This window comes from Pelodiscus sinensis, chromosome 11, assembly GCF_049634645.1.
Source record: "Pelodiscus sinensis isolate JC-2024 chromosome 11, ASM4963464v1, whole genome shotgun sequence".
Taxonomy (NCBI): Eukaryota; Metazoa; Chordata; order Testudines; family Trionychidae; genus Pelodiscus; species Pelodiscus sinensis.
The window spans coordinates 6,475,438-6,500,955 of NC_134721.1; the positions used below are offsets into that span (position 1 = coordinate 6,475,438).

Sequence of the window (25,518 nt, forward strand, 5' to 3'; positions counted from 1 at the left end):
ACGCCAATGTAGACACAGCGACAGGGGAACTGAAGCAGAGAGAGACTCAGGCTCTGTCCACATTTCAAAGTTTATAGCACTTCCGCCATGGCAGGCGTGCAAGGGAGGTGTGTGTTTTCACACCCTTGAGCTAGGAAGTTACAGTGCTATAAAGTGCCAGTGTAGACTTAGCCTAAGACTTATGTCACTTGCCTGGGGTCACATAAGAAGTCTGTGACAGAGGAGGGAATTGATCTGCGGTCTCCTTCAGCCCAGGGAACCAGCCTTCCTCTCAGCTAATCCGAACTGTCCAGAAAAAAAATCATCAACCCCTGAACTACCAAACACGGGAGGTTTCAGCCTTGGCATGGGGTAGTCTTATATTTGCGAACATCATTCTGTTCGACTGCTTTGAGTCTTTACACTCCAGTCAGGAGCGGCCCGAGGCTGGCTGTGGCAGCTAGCGCCCCAGGCAGGCGGCGCGATCAGCGCCCCCGCCTGCACGGCCGTCAATGGCCGTGATATCATCACGGGGTGCCCCGGCACTCCGTGATGTCATTATCGGGCGCCCGGGCCAGCAGTGCTGTAGGCAACTGCCTAGTTCACCTAGGCTCTCAGGCCGCTCCTGACTCCATTACCACCAAGACCGTTGCTCTATACTAGGGCTACTCAACTTTGGGAGCCCTGGAGGCCACAATGATACTCACAGCACATGCTGAGGGTCACAACTTAAGTGTGGTTGCATATACATGCGCGCGCACACACACACACACACACACACACACACACACACACACACACTCATCCTGATGGGCATGAATACAAAAGATTCCTTCCTCTCCTGGCACTACAGACTGTGCTGTGCCCAGAAGCAGCCCACAGCAGGTTCCCAGCCAACAGGAGCACGGAGCTAGTGCTTAGGGCAGGGCAGTGCACGGAGCCCTGTGCGCTCTCCCTCATCTAGGAGCCAGGCCTGCTGCCGGCCAATTCTGGGGCACCACAGTCTGCAGTGCCAGGACAGGCAAGGAGCTGCCTTATCACTCTCTCTGGTCATCTGATCCCCCTAAAGAAACAAGACCCCACACCTGATATTCCGCCACCCAGTGCTGGGTCGCAACCCCCTGTTCTAGACCCTCCATCTCAACAGGCAGGGTACCCCGTCCACAGTGAGTTCTGCATTCTCAATCATTCTGCCCTTCGTTCCATGGCTTCATCAAAAAGGACTCAAAACTAGCTCTGCCACACAGCCCTGCACTCCCCTCCCCCCCTCACGCAGACACACAGCAGGTAAAGAGGCAGACACACACTAGTAAAGAGGCCTTCGCTGGAGTGCCAAGAGTTAACGCTCTCAGTTCCAGCAGCCTGTTTGTAAAGGCGTCCCACAGCAGAGAGCACGCAAATGAGAACAGCCTGCCATCGCTCCTCCAACCTTCAAAACCAAGAACGGCGGCAGCATTACAACTGCTGCAGGAGGGAGGGGACAGATTCTGTTCTGCTACTCCAATGTCATTTCAGAGTCAGGCCGGACATACATCAGCTCTGGCCCTAAAAGCGGACTTTTCTGGCTCTGGTGTTCTAGCATAACAGAAGTTTGCACTTAGTGTCTGGTGCTGTCTTTATTTGGTAACTCATATGCAGATCTTTTTTTCCCCTCCCACACTGTTCTATTAAAAGCTTTACCAAGTCCCTTAGGTTCGCTCTTGCTGGAGATGAACTGCTCTGGTGAAATTTTCAAAGCTCCAGGCAAACGAATTGGCTGTTCTGTAAATATTAAAAACCAAATTAAAATGTATCTGTGCCACCACCAGTTATGGGCATTGCTAATTTCATGGCATGTGATTTATTTGCATCACTGCTACCAGATGCCAACACCTGAAGATTTCCAGCATGGTTTCAGAATCATCCTGCCCAATAACTTTCCATTTAAGACCACGGTCACATGAGGGCTGTGTCTCGACTGCAGGGTTTTTTTGAAAAAACTTCACCTGCGTCTAGACTACAGCCGCGTTCTTTCTAAATTAAATCGAAAGAACACGGCTTTTCTTTCGATGGCGGTAATCCTCATTTCACGAGGAATAACACCTTTTTTCAAAAGCTTTCTTTCAAAAAAAGGCGTTCTTGAATGCAAACAGGGCTTTTTCGAAACAGAGCATCCAGACTTCCTGGGTGCTCTTTCAAAAAAGCGGCTCACTTTTTCGAAAGAAGAGGTTGCAGTCTTGACGCTGTCTTTCGAAAGAGGCTTTTTCGAAAGATTCTTTCGAAAAAGCCTCTTTCGAAAGAGGCTTGTAGTCTAGACGTACCCGGGAACACGGTAACATGAACACTGCAAGAATTAGGTGGTGGTGGTGGATGAAATACAGTCCTCTCTGTAAGCCAGTGAAGTTCAGATCTGACACACAGGACCTATACTGTGATTAAAGTTAAGGGTTGCAAAGCCAAAAGTTAGGAAATACTAGTATTTAGGCTGTACACATTTAATTAATGATGTAGGAGTGCAGTGGGGAGGGAGGGTATGTTATCAAATAATCTCTCATAGTGCACATACACACGGGACAGTCTTAACTCAGGCATCTGCTAACTCTCCAGTGCTTGATTGTGCTACAGGAATCCTGTTCCAACTAATCCTGTTTCCACTCACGCTCATATTTCCAAAAGTGAGCCTAATTAGAGATACTCATTAGAGCACAGGTTGAACTTCTCTAGTCCGGCACTCTCGGGACCTCACTGGTGCCAAACCAGAGAATTTTCCAGACCACGGGAGGTCAATATTGTTTAGCAGCATTACCAACCCTTCCACTGCTTACTGGGCTATAAAGACATTTAGGGGTAAATTAGAGCTAAATAACAGCACAGAACACTGAGAGCCAGGACTGGGCGCTGTAAACAAACTTCATGGGACAGTGGGGAACTTGGCCACACCTATAGTAAGTGGCTAACTAAAATCAAGCCAGGCCATGGATGTTGCTGGATAAGAGCGTGCCGAACTAGAGAGGTTCAACCTGTACCAGCCTGGATAAACTTTCCTGAGGCAGAAGACTGTAACAGGTCCAGCACGAACGGTCTACATCAGAAAAGGAGCAGGAAAAGCTGTCCTTGGTATCCATCCTGTACCAGACAGATAAACTTAACAAGTCTGTGTAAACTATAAAGGATTGGAATGAGGTCCTTTGGGAAAACCTATTGATGGAATGGACACAGATGGGGCACAGTTCATTCTAATGATTTCATTTCTGCCATAAAATACATGGGCCAAGACTGCCAGAAATGAGACGTGATTCCGGGGGCTCGGTGTCAGACACGTGAGAAACGTGATTTTCAGAAAGTCCTGAGCCCGCCTTCTGGAAACCAGGTGCCTTAAAAGCAAAGAGTCACCCAAAATCAGGAGTCACTTTTATACATTCTTGGCCATGGACAGTTTTACCCACTGCTTCAGGCTCCATCTACACTTTATAGTTGAAAGCCCCGCCCCCATGCTGCTGCCTCCCTCATCCTCCGTGTGTAAACGCGTAACTCCTGAAAACGTACCCAACACATCACATTTGAAGATTCTCTACTTTCAACTGAAAAGTGTGGTCACGGGACAAGCATGGGCAGAGATCTCCCAGCGTGCTACGTAAACCACCGGTCAGGGGAGTAGGTAACAAAGCTGGGAGTACCATTCCCAGCGCTGTCGCTGGCTTCACACTGATGCTTTACAGCGCTGTCGCTGCGCTCGGTGGACGGGAGGCGTTTTTTCCACACAACCAAGCCAGAAAGTTACAGCGTTGTACAGTGCCAGTGTTAATTCTGTAGTGAGCGTCTGAAGCTTTCTCTATACTGATAATTGAGCGACAAACCTTTTGTCCTTCACAGGTGCTTAAACCCCAGCCACCCCTCCCAAGGACAAAAGCCTTGCCCCAGCATGTACTAGTGTAAACAGTCACGGTGAGTACTAGTGTAGCGTACACAGTGATTTGTCGGCAGAGGTGCTCTCATGCAACAACGCAAACTGCCACTCATATGGGGTATACGTTTTTTGCCAGCGCCTGAAATTTAGCCACATAGCTGTCAATACAGCTGTGAGATAAAGTCATATGGCGCAGACATAGCTTTAGAGACGTTCACCGTGTTACGGACAGTTACATGCCTCCCCCGTACCAATTTAGACGGGCAGAGCGGCAAAATTAGCTCCTTCATCCATTCAAAAGGGTTGTCAGAATGACAGTATTGTTCTTATCATACACTCATGTGCTTCTGGAAAATATTTGGACTGAGGCAGTGTACAATTTGAGAGGTTTTTGAGGTAAACACACTCCAAATGTTTATAGACATTAAAAAAACCAGGAATATTTATTTTCCTTTAAAAGCAGGAACACACTACTGTGCAACACATTTAAACGCAGACCAGTTTCTCTCTTACAGGACAAAATGACCATCTTAATCCTGAGTTTTCACTTGGGGTTTGGCATGTGCAACATCCCCAATTATGGATTCACAGATTTTGAAGCTAGATCATCTAAGTCCGACTTCCTACATAACATTAGCCAAAGAATTTAATCCACTGATTCCTGCATGAAGCCCAATAACATGTGGCTGAATTGCAGCATCTCTTTCATTTAAAGATTCCAAGGGATGGAGAATGTCTCTTCTCACGATCCTCTATTCTTAATAGTTAATCAATCTGTTAGCAGCATCCATTAACAGAGGTCAGTTTAAACCTTGTTTTAGATCAGTGTTTCTCAACCAGTGGTACAAGTACCCTTAGGGGTACTCGAGAGAAGTCTGGGGAGGAGGGGACATCAACAACTGAAATTTGGAGAAAACTGAATTTTTGTTTTAAATTTTACAGCATTTTATTATTTTTGTACTTTACACACCCAAAAATGTCATTGCCCACCTGGCTACAATTAAGTAGTTCAAACAAATGTGTTGCAATGATAGAAAAAAAAAATTGTGTGTCTGAAAACCGTAGGTACTGGGGGTACTTATAATTGAGGGGTTTTTTTGTTTTTTTTTTAAAGAGGTACTTTTTTTTTTTTAAAATAAAGGTTGAGAAACACTGTTTTAGATCATTTATTGCCTGGGATAAAAACTAAAATGAAATGCAATTGCCTGCAAGATTCTCCTAAACGGACAAAACAATAAGATTCTTATTGCAGAGAGCCACACAACTCTAAGTAGTGGGAGTCATTGATGGATGGCATTTGGAGAAAGCTGGCAATTTATATGCAAACTTTCAACCCACAACAGTTAAGGTATAAGCCAGCACCTTCTCACTCTTCTGGTAGCTCGAAAGGATTGCTGACTCATTTAGTGGATGCTCTCCAGGGAGCCAGGAGTGGTGGTAACAGAAGTGTGCTTTGAACCTGCCTAGTGTGTGCAAAAGGACACTAAATCTGAGAACTAAATCTTAGCATCCTCATTTCAAAGGAGCTGTATTGCAAATAAAAACCACACTCACCTCCTGCCAAAAAAGGAGGGATGTGGCTGCCAATTTTAACCTAAGTTCCTCCAACTGAGCTGAGACCAGGAGGGAGTTCTGCTTACATATTTTTACACAGCTTAATGGAAGGGCAGGAACAGAGCCAACTTTCTTCACTTTATTCTGCACTTGCTTTAAGTAATATAAATGTAATTTGCATCAGCAGAGCAAGGTTGTATTCACAGCGTCGCAGGCCCTGGAGGGAAGTCACCTAGCAGTACCGACACTGGTGGAAAAAGCAGAATAGCGTCTAATGTGAAGGAAAACAGACACACGCCGGTGTTTACAAATGCAAGGTAATGCACAATGGAAGACACTATTTACGTGCATTATGGTTAATGTAGAACTCAGCAACCATCTGGGAGTTACTGTGGGCAGGCCTGCTGACCAGTGGGAGGGAGTGGCCAAAAGGAGCAACCGCCCCAGGGCCTCGTTATTTAAAGGACCACTCGGAGTCCCGGCCCTTCTGAATCACTGCCAGAGCCCCGGACAGCACACGACCAACAGCACAGGGGAGGCCGCGGTCTGGGTGGTGCTGAGGGCCATCTGCCCCGGCTCTGCCCCTTCTGGGAGCATGGAACCACTGTCGGCTCGCCTGACTGTGGGCAACTCAGTGAAAATATCTGCTCCCTGCCACGGGCAGTGCAGGCAAAAAGAAGCCCAAATCTTAAGAGTGTTTAAAGAACCCACAGAAAGACAGATTCAGATTCCAAGGACAGAAGGAACCACTGGCGTCAGACTGACCTCCTGGTTTATCCGAGCCACAGAACGGCCCTAGAGCAGTTCCTACACCAGCTCTTTTAGCTAGGATAGGAAATAACATTGGTAACATTATAGTGGCCTTCTCGCTCAGGATGTTAAATATCGAATAATTTACTAGTCGATGGAATTTCCATCGACGACTCGACAGGCACTTCCGCATTCCTTCTCTGAAACGTACAACGGGGAGTCTTGTGCATTTCAACGTTGGAACTCTGTGTGCAGCCCAGGGCCAGTGGGAAGTCCCACCGACTCCAGGCTCCATGCAGGCTCTTCCACTGGGACTCTTGGGCATTTCAAGGCAGAAGCATGGACCCCGGCATCAGCAGGACTTCCCTCTGGCCCCGGGCTGCCAGTTTTGAAACGTGCAAGAGTCCCCAGAGGAGGCTCTTGTGCATTTCAAAGTGGAAGCGCCAGCATGGAGCCTGCGGTCAGTGGGGGACTCGGTCTCCCGCGGACCCCGGGTTCCATGAAGCACTGCCACTCTGAAATGCCGCCCAGAGCAGGGGGTCAGCTTCCCTCGCTCCTCACAAAATGAGGAGTACATAATGTCAGCAAGGGCTGCCCTCAGCGTTCGTTTTGGGGGGCTACGCTAGACACACTACCTCGAACGCTAGAAGATCGACCTCAGGAGGTCGACCTCGATCTTCTCCGTAGTGTAGACACACCCTCAGTGTTAAATTCTGCGCAGTTATAGCCACTGAAATCCAGAACAGCTCCACTGCACATGAAATGGATTAGTCTAAATTTACACGGGTGCTACTGGACCAAACTGAGCCATCAAGTCCTCTGGTAAATGTAGAGGCATCTTCAGAGACTCTGCGGAGATGATAAAAGGTAGCTAACTGGTTTGGATGACTCCATATGCAATAAAATTTCTGAGAAAATAATTCACTGTAGTGTTCCAAGATTTTAATGTGGCCTTTGAACGTTACACCAATGCTAACCCAAGCTACCTCATGCTTCATCTACAACAAGCATTAGAGCTTGCCAAGCCTTCTAAAATACATCCTCTAAGTCAGTGGTCTCCAACCTTGTTAAATTGGAAGAGTGATCTTGTGGTTAAGTGCAATTTAAGATCTACCTCAAACCCAAATACCCTCGCCCCATCTCCTTCCCACCCCTTCTCTGAGGCCTCAGCCTGCTCACTCCATCCCCCTTTCTCCCCCACCTTCACTCACTTTCACCAGGCTGGAGTAGGGGCTTATGGTGCAAGCTCTGGCCTTGGGCCAAGAGGTTCGGAGTGTGGGAGGGGCTCTGGGCTTAGCTCAGGAGGAGTTCCAGGGTGCAAACTTTGGGAAGGTTGGATGCAGGGGCACTAACTTCTGGGTGCAAGAGGAGGTTCAGGTCTGGGACGGGGGTTCAGGGAGTAGGCTCTGGATGGACACCGTTTAACTGAGATAGCTTCTGGGTGGTGGAGCAGTGGGGTTAAGGCAGGATTACTCCTGCCCTGGGCCTGCACCACTCCTGAAAGCAGCTGGCCCGTACAGCAATGGCTCTATAGCACCATGTGCTGTCCCTCATCTACAAGCACAGAGCCCACAGCTTCTACTGGCCGCGGTTCCCCACCACTGATCAACGGGAGCTGCAGGAGTGGTGTCTGCAGGCAAGGACAGCCTGTGGAGACCCCCTGCTCTGCCTTTCCCAGGGGCTGCAGGGACACGCCAGCCACATCCAGCAGCAGCAATTACCACAGGGATAACGACGCCAGCCACAACAGGTTCGGCATTTTAGAACTCACGACTCAAAGAATTACATTTAAGTGTGAGAGAGAAATGAAAAATTATGAAATGCACAGACCCGTCAAAATAACCCACTCTGCAAGCTGTGTGTGGAAGTGGGGCGGAGGAGAGACACCCTGACATCACTGCCCTCGCTCTTCTCCCTCCCACATCCCGCACAGCAAGCAGGAGGCTCCGAAGAGGGCAGCTCCAAGGCAGAGAGCAGGAGCAACATGACAGTGGGTGGAGGGGCAACTGAAGAGCCGGCACTGGATACCTTCTTGCCAAACCAGTCGGGATCCCCCCTCAGAGGCTCCAAGATCTACTGGTTGGTGACCACTGCTCTAAGTCAGGAGTTATTGCTCCTTCCTGACCTTGGAAAGGGTTACGGGAGAGGAGGCATTCACCAACCAACAGGGCGCACTGCCAGCACAAATCTCAGCCCTGCAGACTGCAGCGGCAATCTTATTCACAGCCTTTTAAAGCCCAGTCCTCTCTCTGCTGGCTGTTGATTGTTTCATTTGTTTAAAAAAAAGTAAATACAGGTGAGGCAAACCCAAGGTTAAAACCTAAGGCACAAAGGAGTTCTGACAGGCCGGCTACACCCTATTGAGAATGGATGCTGCTGGGTTTACTGCTGATTTAGCTGCTTACATGACTCCCTGGGCAAATTTTAGAGTTGACTTAGGCCAGGTCTACACTAGATCTAGGAGGTCAGCTCAAGATACACAACTCCAGCTATGTAAATAACTAGAGTCGACATACTTTAAGCTGAACTTGGTGCCATCTTCACAGAGAGAGGCTGCTTCCCTTACTCCTCACGACTGAGGAATACGGGCGCCGACCGGGGGCACCCTCAGCATTCAATTTAGCGGGTCTTTACTAGACCTGCTAAATCAAATACCAGAAGATCGAACTCTGGCGCAGTAAGTATATATGTGGCCTTTGCAAGCAAGAAGCAGGTTTTGGGCAGTGGACTACGTTTCTCTTTCACAACCTTTCAGAGGTGTGATCACAGCCCTGCCAAGAGGGACAAAGAAACATCTCCCCACCTGAGAAGCCCCATTTCAGACTTTCATACTAATGTGTGCTAACTGAACATGCATGTCCTGTTCAGTTACGTAAATGCTCATAGAAAGGCAGATGTTCTGAATGTCCCTACTCATCGTTCTCTCTCTACTGGACTCAAAGCCCTAGGGAATGTCACCTTATTCTAATGAGGTCTGACTACAAATAGCAATGGTGACTCTCTCGCAGAATGCTTATGGCTCCCAAAATGCTTCTGTGCCCCTGAACTAGAAGTTCTGTGCACAGCCCTCTGACAGAGTACTAACGTCTTCACGTAAATCTCAGTAGTAACGAGATCTCGTTAATAAAGTAATTATTCACTTCATTATGGTTTCTTTTTATTTGCCTTCTGGATTTGGGCCTTTTAAGGTGCACCGGGGGGTCAGATCTTCCAGAATTTCTCGGTGTCCATGCAGGCTAGAGATTTCCTAAGAGCTATGGTTCTCCTGACTCCAGGAGTTCTGGCTTTAAGTAAAGCCACCCTATGGCAGTAGGCTCCCCGTGGCTGCCCTGTGCCTGGCATTCCGCCCATAACACTTGAATGACAACAGACTGCCGAAAGCAAAAAGAACAAGCATGCTGGGACGATGACTTACAGGTAGAGGGAGACGATGTGGGGAGGAGATTTCAGGGCCGGAATTGCTGTCAGCTCGTTGTTATTCAGGCGTCTGGAACAAACAAAAATGAAATTGTTTAAACAAGCAGCTTACAGAGAAGTATGGACTAGCTCAGCCTGGCTTGAGCTACAGGTTTTGTAGGAACACACACACAGCCAATCACCTGTCATCAAGAGCTTGGCTCGCCTACAAGCCCAATCCTTTGTCAAATGTTTCTGCACTCAGGTGTTGGCAGTCGCGGCCCTTCCTAAGTTCCTAACCAAAGCCCGTCCAGTTAAACCCCTCTTGCGCACTCCAGAGTAGGGATGTAAAATCCCCATTAATCAGTTAACCGGTTAAATGTTTGGCTAAATGTAGCTAGGTTAACCTGTCTCAGAGGGGTAGCTGGGTTAAGTGTGTAACGTAACCAAAAACAAAAAACAAAAAAACTCCAACTTAGAAAACAAGTGGTCCTGTAGCACCTTAGAGACGAACAAAAAATAAACAGAGATAGTATCATGAGCTTGCATGGGCAGAGTCATCTGAAGAAGAGGGTTGTGCCCACGGAAGCGCATGATGCGATTTGTTTTGTTTTTTTAGTCTCTACAGTGCTACAGGACCACTTGCTTTTTAAGCGGTTTTGGGGTTTTTTGGTGCATTTAACCAGTTAACTAAGCGGGATCCCGCACTGGGGCTGCGGTTGGCTGTCAGCTCCCAGCCCCAGTTACACCACACTGGCTGCCAGACCTGGAGCCGCCCTCTGCCTGCGGCAGGCCACGAGTGGAGGGCGGCTCCCGGGAAACTGGTTAACTGCTACCCAGTAAGCATCACCGGCTGAGAGGGTAATGCTTACCGGGTAACTAGTTACCTGTGTATATCCCAGAGACACCACACTGAAAAGCATTCGCCCAACACCGTACCAACCTGCGAGCAGGTAACAATGCAGTCCCTACTCCAGCTCAGTTTCCATGGAAACTTCTGGGACACAAACCTGAGGGATAACTGGAAGATGCACATCTTTCATGGTAGGCAGACCACGCGTGCACCACCAGTGAAATGAAACCTCCGGACACCTTGGGGGAGCTGTCTCATGGGCCACCAGAGTCTGTGACAACTGGGAACACCGGCCTGGCGACACCCTCACCGTATTTATTCGCAGGGCAGAATATGGCCCCAGCAGTAAGCCGGGCCCTACCGTGCTAGCCAGGCACCGTAGCAGAAGCCCCTGCCCTGAAGAACTTGTCTACACACAATTTTTAATACCATTTTAACTAGATTAGTTCAAAACTAACAAGTGCAACCCTGTGGTGTGGTATCATTTAAAGGGAATAAACTGTAAGATAAGGCACTTAACTGTGGCCGTGCCAGAGACTGCATCACAAAGCCATGTGGGTAAAAAAAAAATCGTTTGGTTAAGTTCATAAAAATGTGGTGTGGACCAGGTCTGTGCGCCAGCACCTCCCTGGGGACAAATGGAAGAAGCGCCACTGAAGAGAAGGGAGGGAGGGAGAGAGTCAGACCACAGTCCTACGAGCACTTATACCCAGTGAGTAACAATGCATCTTAAGAGCCAATCCAAAGACCCTGGCAGGATTAATCCCAGGCCAGCCCCCCTACCACCACAGTAGGCATCATCTCCGCTGTGAACACTGACACTGATGTATTAACTCGATTCTTCTGACTCTTGGGTAGGCAGCCAGATACTAGGCACTTGGTTCCACTGTTTGAGACCGAAGTGCACAGTTAGCTCTTCTCCGGCACATCTCACTCCTAGATCGCCACGCCCTTTTCAGCAGCAGTCACCACCGTTACCCCGCTTTCTCAGACGGGGGGGTCTCGGAGGCACCGAGAGGGACAAGTGATCTCCCAGAATGTCAGGGCCAGAACTGGGGAACAGAATTCAGCTGTCCTGAAACCCGTGGTTCTGCCCACCAGGCCACACTGCTTCCTCTTAAGGAGGTAAAATCCCAGTTAAAAAGTTAACCGGTTAAGCAAAACGTTTAACAGGTTAACTATGATCCCATGACGGGAGGCTGCTCCAACCCGGCCAGGCCCGCCGCACTACAGACGGGCTGCTCCAGCCAGGCCGGGCCTGCTGGGCCATGAGCAGGGGGGGTTGAACACAGATCTTAGAACACTAGAACTGAAAGGGACCTCGAGAGGTCATCAAGTCCAGTCCCCTGCCCTCATGGCAGGACCAAGCACCATCTAGACCATCCCTGAAAGGTGTCTGTCCAACCTGCTCTTCCATATTTCCAGAGATGGAGATTCTACAACCTCCCTAGGCAATTTATTCTAGTGTTTAACCACCCTGACAGTTAGGAAGTTTTTCCTAATGTTCAACCTAAACCCCCCTTGCTGCAGTTTAAGCCCATTGCTTCTTGTTTTATCCTCAAAGGCCAAGGAAAACAATTCCCACCCCCCCCCTCCTCTTTGTAACATGCTTTTAGGTTCTTGAAAACCACTATCATGTCCCCTCTCAGTCTTCTCTTTCCTAAACTAAACATACGTGGAACCCCCTCTAGTTAACCGGTCACCCCAGTAAGCAGGCTGGTAAGGCACAAGCTTACCAAGTAACTAGTTAACCCTTTACAGCCCTACTTCTCTTCAGGGACGTGCCTAGGAACGCCATGACAGTATGTTAGAAGTGTTATGCAAGTCATTCCAAAAAGGTACAATCTTGTGTTGCCTTAATCCCCACCCTCCACTTTTTTTTTTTTTTAAAGTTAAATACAGTAAGTTTAAATCAGGTACGTAATGCTATTTACACATCTGTAGCACATCTAGTGAACATTTGCTTTGGCCATGCTGCCTGCTATCCTTCTACTGCCAATGACCACGAAGGAGGTTTTGCTACAACTGAGCTACCAGACACACAAACATCTCTTCCTCAGCTCAATATCTGAAGCATTTCCCCAAGTGAAAGCAGATCCGTGTCATGTGACCAGCTCTTACTCAGTTTAAAGAGCCCTTGTTTGTATGGTGAATTAGTCAATTAATTATTATAACAGCCGCTTGTCTGGCTGCTTGAAAATTACCTAATTTCTTGGCCATCTTGCCTGCTTCCCCCTGACCATACTGAACCAATTCAAGCCATGCCACCAAGTCAGAGCAAGGAAAGCACTCACTGAATCCTCGCCTCCCTCCTCCTCCTTTCCCCCCACCCCTCATGATGCAGAATTTCACAGGGTCTCTTGTTACCATCTTTCTAGGTTCCTGTTTATACAGTCCCACTCTGCCCCTCCTCATACTATCCCGGTGGATAGACTGAAGGACTCTGATTATCATGTGAGGTTAAGAGGCCAACGCATTGCTGCACTTAGCAAAAAAAATCCAGATTCAAAAGCCTGCCAATGTCCTGACTACCAATACCTGACCACCAATGTTCCCTCTAATTTTTTGCATTCATGTGCAGAATAAATTTTGTTATGTGCACCACCAGAAGAAACATATACTGCCAGTTGTGGGCACTCTGCTAATCAGCTGGGCAGCTCCTAAATCTCTTCTGGGTGACCACCCAAACGCTCAGCTTACAGGGAACACTGCTGACCACTCAGCCACAGTTGGTTCCCCCTCCAAAGGAATGAAGGAAGGTCTCACATATAGGGGGTGCTCTTTCTTGCAGCTGCTTCAAAACTAAACTTGAGGTGGACTCCAACATTGGAAGCCAGTCACAAGGAGCAAAGCAACTATTAACATGAGAAGGAGGAGGAAAGATTATTATCCCCATTTTACAGATGGAGAACTGAGGCACAGTGGAAGAACTCACCCAAAGGCACATCAGAAGTCTATGGCATAGCCAAATCAATGCTTAGTGAAGTCATTTCCTATCCACCCCCACCCTGCCCAATGGAGACTATTGGTTTTAAAATGGAACTGTAAGCAGGATTCACTTGGTTTGACCATTAAATAAATGTTAACATTCTCCTAAAATCTTCAGGCGTACTGGAGGGTGGAACGGCAATCTCACATTAAAATCACATTAATGAGCTCACTTTGGTGCATGTAGCTGTGTGTTTTGAAAAAGACAAACCCAGCAAGAAAACTGGTCATTTATAAAGAGTTGCTCCCCCTTTCAGTCTGTGTGGTTTTACAATAACTTTTCCCTCTATTTTATGCAGTCAAATACACAAAGTGAACTGGAAAGAATAGCGTTTATGCTATGTGTGCAGGAATGCAGAGGTGCACACACACATGTATCCTCCTGACCTGGGCTTAATTCTCAATTGCATCCATTGTTGGATCCCTTCAAACTGCCAGAGGGCTGTAAAGGAGCTTTAATGCAATTAAGACTCCAGCCCATTTTCTTCTTCTATTTTTCAGCTATCGTCATCCAGTTGTAGCACCGACTGACTCGTAACAAGATGCAAGCAGTTCTCTCACTCCAGTGTGATTTTTAATTTGGCAGCCTCCCTTTATGTCTAGCACAGCGAAGTGGCTCCTTTGGTGGTAACACCCCTAAACCTGAAGTAGGGACAGGGCCGGCCGGTGTGAATGGGGGTTGCTGGACTCAGCACAAGCTGGAACTGAGCAGTCCCGGCTCGCACTGGTCCGGGATGCTGTGCCACGGTATTTTAAATGTAGTAAGAGCCTGGTGGCAATTACTACATTTAAAATACAGCCACAGCGCGGGTGGCTCTGAGAGCCAGCATGAGTCAGGACTGTTTGGTCCTGGGCTTGAGCCGGCCCCTGGAGCTACCCCCGCTGCGGCTCTGCAGAGCAGCCTTTATTGACTAATCACGTAGTTGAGACAAACTGTATCGACTACACGATTAACCAGATAACTGCAACTTCACATCCTTACTCTGAACTCTTCCCTTGATTCACTGACACACCAGTTATCGACAGGCTGAGAACTGAGAAGAGTTATCATCCTTCCTCCATCCCTTCCCTCTCCCCCCAAAAATCTATTTTAGCTCAGCAAACTTAAAGTCTCTCTTGCTTCCTGCCCATATAGAAGATTTACAGCCTAGTTGCCAGGCTGATGTCAAGCTGAAATGGAGCCTGCCCAAAACCAGCACTGCTCTTCCGAGCGTCTAGTGAAAAGCGTTTAAGAAAACAAAAGATGAGATTTTGGGAGAAGTTCAACACTTACTATTTCCTGGTTACAAAACATATGTGGAAAATTAAATGTTCACCGCAACAACTCCTCCCAGGAGACCCCCTGATCTATGCATACTAGGGATATGCATAGTGGTTTATATAGTTAACTGGTTAAATGACTAAAATTATAACATTTAACTGGTTAACCACTGGCAAGCTTGCCTGGACGGACCACTCCAGCACAGCTGGGGCCGGAGTCCTGCTGGGCCATATCAGAACGGCCAGGGTAGCGCCTGCTGGCCCCATGAAGCCAGGGCCAGAGTCCTGCCGTCCCACCGGGGCAAGCTGGAGCAGCCAGAGGCCCATCTGCCACGGTTGGCTGTCCCACAGGTTATCCAATAAGCGTTCTGGTCAGCCTAGTGCTTACCGTTTAACCTTTTACGTCCCTAGTGCACACAGACACAGCATGCATGCAGAGAACGGGGTTCAGAGCCAGAGCGGCGCCCCTCTCTTCCTTCTATCCCCAGAAGATCTCAAGACCTGTGAGCAGGCAGGAAGTGACCAAACTTAGGTGTTGAAGGGAAGGGGACAGGCTATGGGGGAGAGGAGGAAGAACGCACAGAACTCAATGTGAGGAGGCAGCTGTGTGTTGTGGAACACAGCAGAGGAAAGGCAGCATTTTGGTTGAGGATTATCTGGATTCTGTCGTCGCCTCCGCCACAACCCAGCTTTGTAAGCCTGGCCAAACCACAAATCTCAGTGCCTCAGTTTCCCCACCTGGCACTGGGGAGAATACCGACTGCATAAGATTGTGGGAGGCTCGATATTTATGAGGTACTGAGAATGGACAAAAAGGGAAGGTGCTACAGAAGTGCAAAATGTAAGTTATTTATTTGCTTCAGAAATATTGCTGGGGACTTGATTGGCTGGATGCCACACATTGCTTAAAAATAAGCACAACGCCGATGTAACAAGTCACCAAGTAATCTGCTGACCTTAGAGAGAGAGAACATATGTGAGCATTCATATGTGCACAAGCACCATGTAAAAGCACAGCCAAACTGCTGCACGCACTGGGTTCTCGGTGTGGGATGGTGGACCCTGGGCCTGCAGCCAAATTATACTCCACAGCTGCTTTAACATGACATTTTAAAAATACAAATTAAAAAAAACAGAATCCTGAAATCACAGAATCATAGAACACTAGGACTGGAAGGGACCTCGAGAGGTCGAGTCCAGTCCCCTGCCCTCATGGCAGGACCAAATACTGTCTAGACCATCCCTGATAGACATTTATCTAATCTGCTCTTAAATATCTCCAGAGGTGGGGATTCCACAACCTCCCTGGGCAATTTATTCCAGTGTTTTACTACCCTGACAGTTAGGAACTTTTTCCTAATGTCCAACCTAAACCTCTCTTGCTGCAGTTTAAGCCCATTGCTTCTTGTTCTATCCTCAGAGGCCAAGATGAACAAGTATTCTCCCTCCTCCTTATGACACCCTTTTACATACCTGAAAACCGCTATCAAGTCCCCCCTCAATCTTCACTTTTCCAAACTAAACAAACCCAATTCTTTCAGCCTTCCCTCATAGGTCATGTTCTCTAGACCTTTCATCATTCTTGTTGCTCTTCTCTGGACCCCCTCCAATTTTTCCACATCTTTCTTGAAATGCAGTGCCCAGAACTGGACACAATACTCCAACTGAGGCCTAACCAGCACAGTACGGAAGAATGACTTCTCGTGTCTTGTTCACAACACACCTGTTAATGCATCCTAGAATCACGTTTGCTTTCTTTGCAACAGCATCACACTGCTGACTCATATTCAGCTTGTGGTCCACTAGAACCCCTAGATCCCTTTCTGTCGCACTCCTTCCTAGACAGTCGCTTTTTCCCATTCTGTATGTGTGAAACTGATTGTTCCTTCCTAAGTGGAGCACTTTGCATTTGTCTTTATTAAACTTCATCCTGTTTACCTGAGACCATTTCTCCAATTTGTCCAGATAGTTTTGAATTATGACCCTAACCTCCAGAGCAGTCGCAACCCCTCCCAGCTTGGTGGTATCTGCAAACTTAATAAGTGTACTTTCTATGCCAATATCTAAATTGTTGATGAAGATATTGAACAGAGCCGGTCCCAAAACAGACCCCTTCAGAACCCCACTTGTTATACCTTTCCAGCAGGATTGTGAATTGTTAATAACTACTGAGTAGGGTTATCCAGCCAGTTATGCACCCACCTGATAGTAGCCCCATCTAAGTTGTATTTACCTAGTTTATTGATAAGAATATCATGCGAGACCGTATCAAACGCCTTACTAAAGTCTAGGTATACCACATCCACCGCTTCTCCCTTATCCACAAGATTTGTTATCCTATCAAAGAAAGCTATCAGATTGGTTTGACATGATTTGTTCTTTACAAATCCATGCTGGCTGTTCCCTATCACCTTGCCACCTTCCAAGTGCTTGCAGATGATTTCCTTAATTACTTGCTCCATTATCTTCCCTGGCACAGAAGTTAAACTAACTGGTCTGTAGTTTCCTGGGTTGTTCTTATTTCCCTTTTTATAAATGGGCACTAGATTTGCCCTTTTCCAGTCTTCTGGAATCTCTCCTGTCTCCCATGATTTTCCAAAGATGATAGCTAGAGGCTCAGATACCTCCTCTATCAGCTCCTTGAGTATTCTAGGATGCATTTCATCAGGCCCTGGTGAGTTGCAAGCATGTAACTTTTCTAGGTGATTTTTAACTTGTTCTTTTTTTATTTTATCTTCTAAACCTACCCCCTTCCCACTAGCATTAACTATGTTGGGCATTCCTTCAGACTTCTCGGTGAAGACCGAAACAAAGAAGTCATTAAGCATCTTTGCCATTTCCAAGTTTCCGGTTACTGTTTCTCCCTCCTCACTGACCAGTGGGCCTACCCTCTCCTTGGTCTTCCTCTTGCTTCTAATGTATTTATAAAAAGTCTTCTTGTTTCCCTTTATTCCCGTAGCTAGTTTGAGCTCATTTTGTGCCTTTGCCTTTCTAATCCTGTCTGTCCCTGCATTCTTGTGTTGTTTGCCTATATTCATCCTTTGTAATTTGTCCTGCTTTCCATTTTTTATATGACTCCTTTTTTATTTTTAGATCATGCAAGATCTCGTGGTTAAGCCAAGGTGGTCTTTTGCCGTATTTTCTATCTTTCCAATGCAGCAGAATAGCTTGCCTTTGGGCCCTTAATAATGCCCCCTAATAAATCTGAGAGACAAGGAATGTGTGACGATTATTTCATTGTCGCCTTGGAAACACGCCAGAATAGCATCTCCCAGCAGCCACTAGAACACCCTCCAATATGAGAAGCTGACCAAAATATTTAAAAAAAATTAGATTCCTCCATGGAGTTGTCGTCATCCACCTCTAAAGTGAGCTTTTTAGTTTGACAAATTATCCACGTCGTTTTAGGACACAGCGAACACTTAGTATATTTGTGACAATTTATGGATTACCCAACTAGGGTCAGGATTCGGTGAGGTCGGTAATTTTCGGCTGACCTCAGCCTTCCCATAATCCCTTGTTAAGCGGAGCCTACAGGAAGGTGTGCTTTTAGTCAGACAGCATGGTCTAGAGCAAATGCACCAAAAAAGCGCAAAGGAATAGGAATCACATTTACACAGGATTTCCTAAACGAAAACGACACTCGAGCAAAACCAACCCCAAGCTTTTCACTTCATTCCCTTTCCTGAATTGGCCAGCTCACGGCCCAACTATTGGAAACGCCTTGCGAAGGTCCATTCCTCCAGTGCCACAGATTTGCTGCGACAACAAGCAACCTTAGGGTGCCTTAGTTTCCCAATTCCCCACACGGCTAACACCTACCTGACAGGCAGGGTGCCGCACGAGGCTAACTGGAGGAGTGTTTGTACTCTGAGAGCCTCAGGAAGAAGCTCTCTCAGTGCAGGGTGTGTTGTTGTGAGAGCTGCTGTTTATTCCCATGGTCTGCAGTCTAGCAGCCTCAGAGGTAGAGGCATGTTAGTCTGTATTCTGAGAGTTTTTTTAATTACAGCGAATGGTCCTGCAGCACCTTAAAGACGAACAAAACATATTGGTGGGATCCTGAGCTTCTGTGGGCACAGCCTGCTTCTTCAGGTGAAGAGGTTTAGCAGCCGCTCAAAAGCGCCCAAGGTGGGGAGAGGGGGGTTACTAGATCTTCTCGATCACTGTCTTTCTGCAGCCAACCTCACTCTCCCTGCCCTTCCTACGCTTCTCCAGCCATCCCTCTCCCTTTGTCTCCCTCTTCCCCTTCCCCAACCCCCTGACTCCAGCTTGCACCTTACACCTTCGCCTGCCATTTGCCCTCATTCCAACCCAGCCTCTCGAATGAGGAGAAAAACTCTCCATCTCTTTGCTTGCGTGCTGCACTCCTTCCCCCTTTCTGCATGGTAAACTCTTCAGGGCACCGGCTCTTGTACTCTATGCAGCTGGGTGCCAAAGGAGGGGTAAGAATTGAGATGCCAAGCTTCCAATCTTCACACCCCCGGCTAATCCCCTAGGTCATGTGTCTTCAGGTTAGGGAGTCAGCAGGTAGTCATATGCATGGTTAACCGATAAGCCTGGGCTTATCATGACTGCACGCACACATACCCCTTTGCTGCCTCTGTATCGGAGGTAGAAGCGGGGGGCAGGGGACAGGCAGGAGCCAATACACACAGCCTGAAAGCCACTTCTGAGTGTACCGGCTCCCCGCTGCCACACCTCCATCATCACGCTGCTACCAAAAGCGCGGGAGCCGGTACACGTGGGGAGCTGCTTTCAAGACGGCTCCCCATGCTTATCGGCTCCCGCAGAGCCGCCCATCCCCCACGCTGCTGCCTCTTTATTGGAGGCAGCAGGGGGAGGGTGCTCAGAGGGAGCTGGCTTAAAAGCTGTTCTCCCTCCCCCCCCCCAACTCCAACTCCCATCTGTCCCCTCCTCCCAGGCAGCATGTAAACATGTAACCAGTAAAAATTCCAGCAGTTACACATTAACAGGCTAGCCAACATCCCTGCTTCAGATTCTTTCATGTATAAAAATCACCCTTCAGCCACTACTGTATTCAGGTAATATTCGACAACATGAGACAGGCTCGGTGGTTCTCTTCTCTATGGCCTGAGCAATTTAAGGCTTTCCAACGTTTAAAGAACTGGGAAAATTTATTACATAAACACCTTTTTTTGCTTGCCTGTATTACTTCCTCTTTTTCTCACTGTTGCTCTTTATATCCTAAATATTCATCCTTGTTTTGGAGTATTCCAGCTCCTCTTGCTGCGTGTTCCTCCCCTAAGGTCATGAGCCTGTTACCTAATAAATCAATTGACCACTCTGTAATCCACAGAGCCGCAGACAGTTAGGGTCCAATCCTGCAGGCATCCGTCAGACGAGACTCCGGCATCTGACGTGAATTGTTTTGTCTGAGGATGTCAAGATCTGGCGCGAGAGCCAAGGCTTAATGAAAAGGGATGAAGAACCAGAAAAAAAAAATGCCTGATCCCAACAGCGTGCAGTGGTATTTCTAGAACGAAACGTTTCCTCAGCATCCCAGGAGGCCTCAGTAGCTTTTCCAACAGAAACCAAACCTCAAGCATGCCAGTCATTTAACATTCTAATGAAAGACCATTACCTCAACCCACCACAGAAGACATTTAGTCACTTTCATTTTTTGCTGCCCCCACCCCGTCAGAGCTCACAGACATGCTATTAACATCTGACAATCAGAGCAGCAGCATGGGCATTAACCACTGAATGTTTTCAAAGATCAGCATGAAGCGAGCATGTGGCGAGCCTGCAAGTCCAGAGTGGAAACCCCTTCGGGGTACTTGAGAAAAGTCTGGAGGGTATTTCAACACAACTGAAATTTGGAGGAAACTGAATTTTTGTTTGAAGTTTTACAGCGCTTTATTATTTTTGTACTTTTTACACCCAAAAATATCACCTGCCCAGCTACAATTACCGTAAATTAGAGTATATAACCCGCCCTCATGGAAAACCCATACCCATGCATAATCCGCAGGTTTTCCTGAACGTGTAAATAAAAGTTTTAGATAACCCACAGGTTATACACACTACTTCAAGATAATTGCAAATACCAGGATAAACTGCATCTTCTGTTAGGTAGCCAACCTGCTGCCAGCGGGAGGAACGTAGAGCGCAGCGCAGGCGAGCTGGCCGGCCTGCGGGAGGGGAGCCGCACTCTCACCCAGGCTCCGCGCAGCTGCAGCCAGGCGCAACCCGCCCTCCTCTGGGCGGGAGGTTGAACGGAGAGCACAACACAGGTGAGTAAAAACAAAGTTGTATACCCCACGGGAGGAGGGGGAGCAGGGTTTGTAAAAACGTGTACAACCCGCGGGTTATATACGCTAAAAGACGGTAAGTTATTTAAACAAATACGTGTTGCAATGGTAGAAAAAAAGTGTTTGCGTCTGAAAACTGTAGATACTGGGGGTGCCTTTTTTTTTTTTTTTTTTTGGTAAAGGGGTATTTTATTTTAAAAAGATTGAGAAACAATGGCCTCGCAGCATTACCAACACTTCCACAGCTTACTGGGCTGCTGGAGAACATTTAGGGGCAAACTGTAGCTAGATAACAGCACAGAACACAGAGCCAGCACTGTGGCTGAAAAAAAAACTTTATGGGAGAGCAGGAAACATGGCCACAGCCATGAAAAGTGGACATCCAGCTAACTAAAATCTGGTCCAGAAACATCTGTGGTCCGGCATGAGAGTTCTGGACTAGAGAGGTTCAGCCTGTAATATCATCTGAGATGTGGGGATCCCTTTTACTCATACCCTGTCCTTTGCCAGCCCCCCAAACCATGAAACAAAACCCACTGCTTTAGGTTCTCAAAGCAGACTGCAAACAAAATTTGTCCTGGTTCCAAAAGCAATACAAATGCCAGCAGCAAGAGGAGACAGAGTTAAGTGCTTTCTTGTCCATTACACTACACCTTTGTTTCCTAGGAGATTTAGGTTCGGCTGGCATCAGATGTCCTGGCTTGGGCTGTTCTGCCTTGCTGCAGGGATAGTCTTTCAGTAAAGAGTCATGTGCACATTCAGGTGTGTTAACTCAACTGCTCCCAAGGAGCCACGCATAAAGCGGAGAGGGAGGCCAATGACTTCCAAGAGGTGTATTCCAGAAGAACACAACAACTCAATTAAACTGACTGGTTTACAAAAACCGGAGCATACAGGTACAGTACAAAAAAACACATCCAGTCTGAGCTGCTGACACAAGTCAACTAAGGGGTGTCTTGGGAAACCATCTACAGTTTCCTATTGCTCCATGAGCCATCCTGGCAAAAATGCAAGTAAAACCTCGGAAAAAGGACTTACACTTCTCGCAGGTTGGGCAGCTCTGCGAAGGCAGAAGGATCGATCTCTGTCAACTTGTTGTAGCTCAGGTTTCTGTTAAAATAAGAGACAGTGGGATCAGCATGCTACAGTCACTGCGCTCAGCAAATCTGGGTCATTGTGATTATTCTGGATTGCACTGAGATGATCTGCTGGTTTACAAGAACACTTAAATAGGGTGGAGGGGGAAGGGAAACTTTCGGCTGGGTAAACAAGCCAGAAACTTTGCTTCTATTATCGGAGCCTATAAAGATAATCTCTAGGCTTCTCTATATGCATTGATGCAGTTATTTTGTTTTACTAGGACACCTTTAAGTTTATTGTTTCCTTACTGATTATTCATAAACAAGTTACTGATCACAAAGCAAAAGGTCCTTTTCCCCATGCATTTTATCAGGGGAGCGGCTTCTCGGTATGTACAAGGGATGTTAATGTGCATTTAATTCAGTAATCATGTAAACGCTGAAAGTTTCAACGGTTACACGTGGGGGAAGGTAGCTCCCCGGAGCCAGCGTGTGGGGGGAGATGGCTTTTAAGCTATCTCCTGCCTCTACCCCACCCCTATGCTGCTGTATCAGAGGCAACAGCGTGGGGGCTGAGAGGTGATGGAGGCTCCCAACAAGCCAGTACATGGGGAGCCGGCTCCCCATATGTATTAGGAGCCTGCGTGTAACCGTGAAGGTTAACCAATGAGCCCAGGTTCATCGGTTAACCACGTGCATGGTTACACTTTCGCACCCTTAGTATGTGCTCTACATGTGCTCTAACAAGACTAACAAGCGTTTGGCCTTGAACTCACAACACGATGCTGCATGTCCATCTACAAGTGTGCCAAATGACAGAGAATGACTGTGCAAACACTCACCATCACTGCAGTGAATAGCCCTAGGACAGACTAGGATAACTTGTTCATTAACAACGTTGTGTAAGAAAATACACACACTGCATCAGTGCGGAAGAGCTAAGCTTTGCAACATGCTCAATTCCCCAAGCTCTATTCAGATTTTTCATTCCACATCCGCCTGGTCAGCAAACCATCTGACAGGTAAAACCTGGCTGAATTCAGGTATGGACTCACTGGTCGAAGTAAATGCTAATTAAAACTCAATCAACCGACAATGTGTGACTCACTCACACACACACACACACACACACACACACCTTAAAAAACAACAAATAGCCTGGTAGCACTTTATAGACTAATAAAACATGTAGATGGTATCATGAGCTTTCATGAGCACAGCCCACTTCTTCAGATGACCGGAGTTTTGAGTTTAGGATGTGCAGACCCAAAATAAATAGGGAAGAAGGGGGAGTGGGGGGGGGGGGGGGGGGGAAACAAGCAGAGGGTATGTAAATATCAAAGGGAAAACCAAACAGGCTTGCCCAGGAAAGCTCATGATACCATCTACATGTTTTGTTAGTCTATAAAGTGCTACCAGACCATTTGTTATTTTTTAAGTTTATCCTGCACAGACTAATTCGGCTACCCCCTGAAGCTTCTTAACATGCTGTAGGTGGGGTTAGTACGTGGTGACAAGCACAACCTACAAAAGGAAGAGAGAGATAGGTGGTACTGTAGCAGGAAACAGCCAACCAAATGTAGGGAAGCACCTTCACCATGCTCATGGTGATAGAAGGGGGATGCGGGGGGGGGGGGAGAGTATCACCTCTAATACTATTAACTCACAGACATCTACCCTTCCCCACCTCTAATATCATTAACTCACTGGCATTCACCTTCTCCCCCCCCCCCCCCCCCCCCCCCGCATCCCCCTTCTGTTCTGAAATGTGATTTGTCCTTTTCATATGTGTTCTTTTTTTAATTGTATCCTTTGGTATATATGGTTGTGACTATTTTCTTCCACTATTTGATCTGAGGAAGTGGGTCTGGCCCACGAAAGCTCATCACCTAATAAACCATCTTGTTAGTCTTTAAAGTGCTACATTTTCCTGCATTTTGTTTCAGCTACACCAGACTAACACGGCTACATTTCTATCACTAATGACATTCGACATCCTAATGACATAAGAAGCCAAGCACCGGGTACTTAAGATACTACGAACCAACTCTATCCGCTTCATTTAGCACGGACACTCTGACAATTTATCCCCATTTTTTTCCTTCTCTTTCCCACCTTGTTCCCTCTCTTTCTCTGCTATTTATTTTGCAACCTGGAGCCCTTAACTCCATTTATCTGAAGAAGAGGGTTGTGCCCATGAAAGATCATGATACCATCTACATTTTTTGTTAGTCTCGAACATGCTGCTCGACTATTCGTTGTTTAAGTTTTTTCAAGTGTAGGGAGATGCAAGGTATATAGGCGGGGAGGGGTGTCTGCTTTTAAAGTTTTAATCATTCGACAGCCTGCTTTAGGCTATTAATCCTGCTCCTACCCAGACCTTTGGCTTCCTCTGCACAGAGGTTACATCCTCTCACTGATCTGGAGTTTGTGCTGTCCTCATGCCATCTCTGAATTTGACCCAGAAGGCTGATGGGTTGGGTTTAGATCAACCCTCAAAGATTCAGCTGCTTAGAATACTCAGTTACATGCTGGGAACTGGGTAATTTTCCCCTCACGTGACTTTCAAAAGTTGCTTCAGCAGCTAGCGTGAAACATGCAATCTTCTGCAAATACCTGCTGTGAAAGAGGACAATGACCATCAACGGCACAGTACAGATCCTTAGCAGCTATACTAGAATCTAGGTCTGAAATACCATATAAGCGTCTATTTAAAAAAATATGCTATCCTGTAGGCTCCTACTGTCTTTCAAAACACTCAGGAGACCTTCAGATCAATACTAGCCTACAGCAGAGATCCATTTCACTACAAACTCAACGTTTATCTAAATAAAAGTCAAACTACAGTTTAAACCAAGAGTACATTTGAAAGCCAAGTCCACATTCATAGCACAAGTACAATTAAAGTGCAATTTGTCCAGAGATTATATTACAACCTTTTTAAAAAAAATACCACAAGGCAAAATCAGGTTTGAGCTTGTTTGTGCCCTGAATACAGAGCAAAAAGAAGAACGTTCAACACAGAACATCCTACAGGCCTGAAGCAGAAAAAGAAAGTCTGAGGCATGATCTACACGAAGGAATTTTAGGGAAATATTCCTATTGGTGCTACCACTGGATTAGCAGAAACTGAACAGAGACTAAAGGAAAAACTTCCTGGGCTGGATTCCAATATACACGAAGGCCCCTTTACCTTGACCTGACAGAATAAAGGGCTTGGTATATAAATAAGAATGTATCTTTCTGCCTTGGATATTTATATGGCCCCTATTATTGTATTAATTGAGCATCTCACAATCTAATGTATTTACACTTACACTTAAGGGTAGGGATGTGCCATTAGCCCCTATGGACAGATGGAGAACAGAGGGACAGGCTAAGTGACAACAACATGGTCACTCAGGAAGTCTGTGGCAGTGCATGGATTTAAGATCAGGTTGCTGAGGGGCTAATGCCCCAACTACTGGGCCATCCATCCTCTCTAGCCAGCATCAGGACCGG

At 47.0% G+C, this 25,518-nt stretch overlaps 1 protein-coding gene across 1 annotated transcript in view; it reads right to left on the reverse strand.

The window, feature by feature from the left end:
- Positions 1-25,518, reverse strand: part of LRIG1 (leucine rich repeats and immunoglobulin like domains 1) — a 148,090-nt gene that overhangs the window by 66,647 nt on the left and 55,925 nt on the right. Inside the window, exons 2-3 of the mRNA XM_006120052.2 lie at positions 21,977-22,048; positions 9,585-9,656 (exon numbers count right to left, since the gene is read on the reverse strand). Of these exons, the coding sequence (XP_006120114.2) occupies positions 9,585-9,656; positions 21,977-22,048 (144 nt within the window). The remainder of the gene's footprint in view (positions 1-9,584; positions 9,657-21,976; positions 22,049-25,518) is intronic.